General features: G+C 59.9%; 1 protein-coding gene across 1 annotated transcript in view; it reads left to right on the top strand.

Moving 5' to 3' along the window:
- The window catches only part of LOC125481783 (calcium-binding and coiled-coil domain-containing protein 1-like), a gene marked incomplete at its 3' end in the record, with an annotated part of 7965 nt that extends 7718 nt beyond the window's left edge, over window positions 1-247 (top strand). The window contains exon 6 of the mRNA XM_048593690.1: window positions 129-247. Coding sequence (XP_048449647.1) covers window positions 129-247 — 119 coding nt within the window. The remainder of the gene's footprint in view (window positions 1-128) is intronic.
- Between the last annotated feature and the right edge of the window lie 514 nt (window positions 248-761).

Genomic DNA, 761 nt, shown 5'->3' with positions numbered 1-761 from the left:
CGTGACGGAGATAGGGAGGGGGTGTAGGGGGCTGGAGGAGGTGACGGAGATAGGGAGGGTGTGTAGGGGGGTGGTGGAGAGGACAAGCCCTCGCCCTCAGCTCATTGGTGACCTTTCCACGTTGGCAGCGCCTGGCTGAGGGGAAGAGGCGGGCGACAGTCGAATGCAGGGAGCGTGCAGACGAACTGGAGTCAGACGTCCGTCGCTTAGAGTCCAGGCTGACAGAGCGGGAGACCGCGTTGGACAGGTACGCACACCCACACCCACACCCGAACCGGTCCCCTGCCCGTCATCCAGGAGGCCCCTCCCGGTCAGGCCGTTCAGCCCCCTCGAGGCCTGCTTTCGCAACTCTCCGTACCCCTGGAGCCAAACTCCTCCAGCCGCCTCCCCGACAGTGCGGAGAATTTCCCACTGCTTTCGCTCGTCTGTAAAGATAATTTGGAGGCGAACGTAGGAGGGGCAGATGATACCGAAATTGGAGGGGTAGGGGTGGACAGCGAAGGAGAGACAACAGGACCTGGATCGGATGGGCCGATGGGCCGAGGAGCGGCAGATAGAGTTTATTTTAGATCAACGTGAGGTGTTGCATTGTGGAATCAGGGCAGGACCTATACACTTTAACGGTGAGGGTCCTGGGGTCGTGTCACTGAACAGAGAGACCTTGGGGGGAGCAGGTACATAGTCCCTTGAAAGTGGAGAGGCAGGTAGACAGGGCGGTGAAGAAGGTGTTTGGTACGCTCGCCTTTATGGGTCAGTGCGTT

Source organism: Rhincodon typus, unplaced genomic scaffold (genome assembly GCF_021869965.1).
Source record: "Rhincodon typus isolate 14 unplaced genomic scaffold, sRhiTyp1.1 hic_rhity00003561, whole genome shotgun sequence".
Taxonomy (NCBI): Eukaryota; Metazoa; Chordata; class Chondrichthyes; order Orectolobiformes; family Rhincodontidae; genus Rhincodon; species Rhincodon typus.
This window is presented reverse-complemented; position numbering and strand designations above follow the sequence as displayed.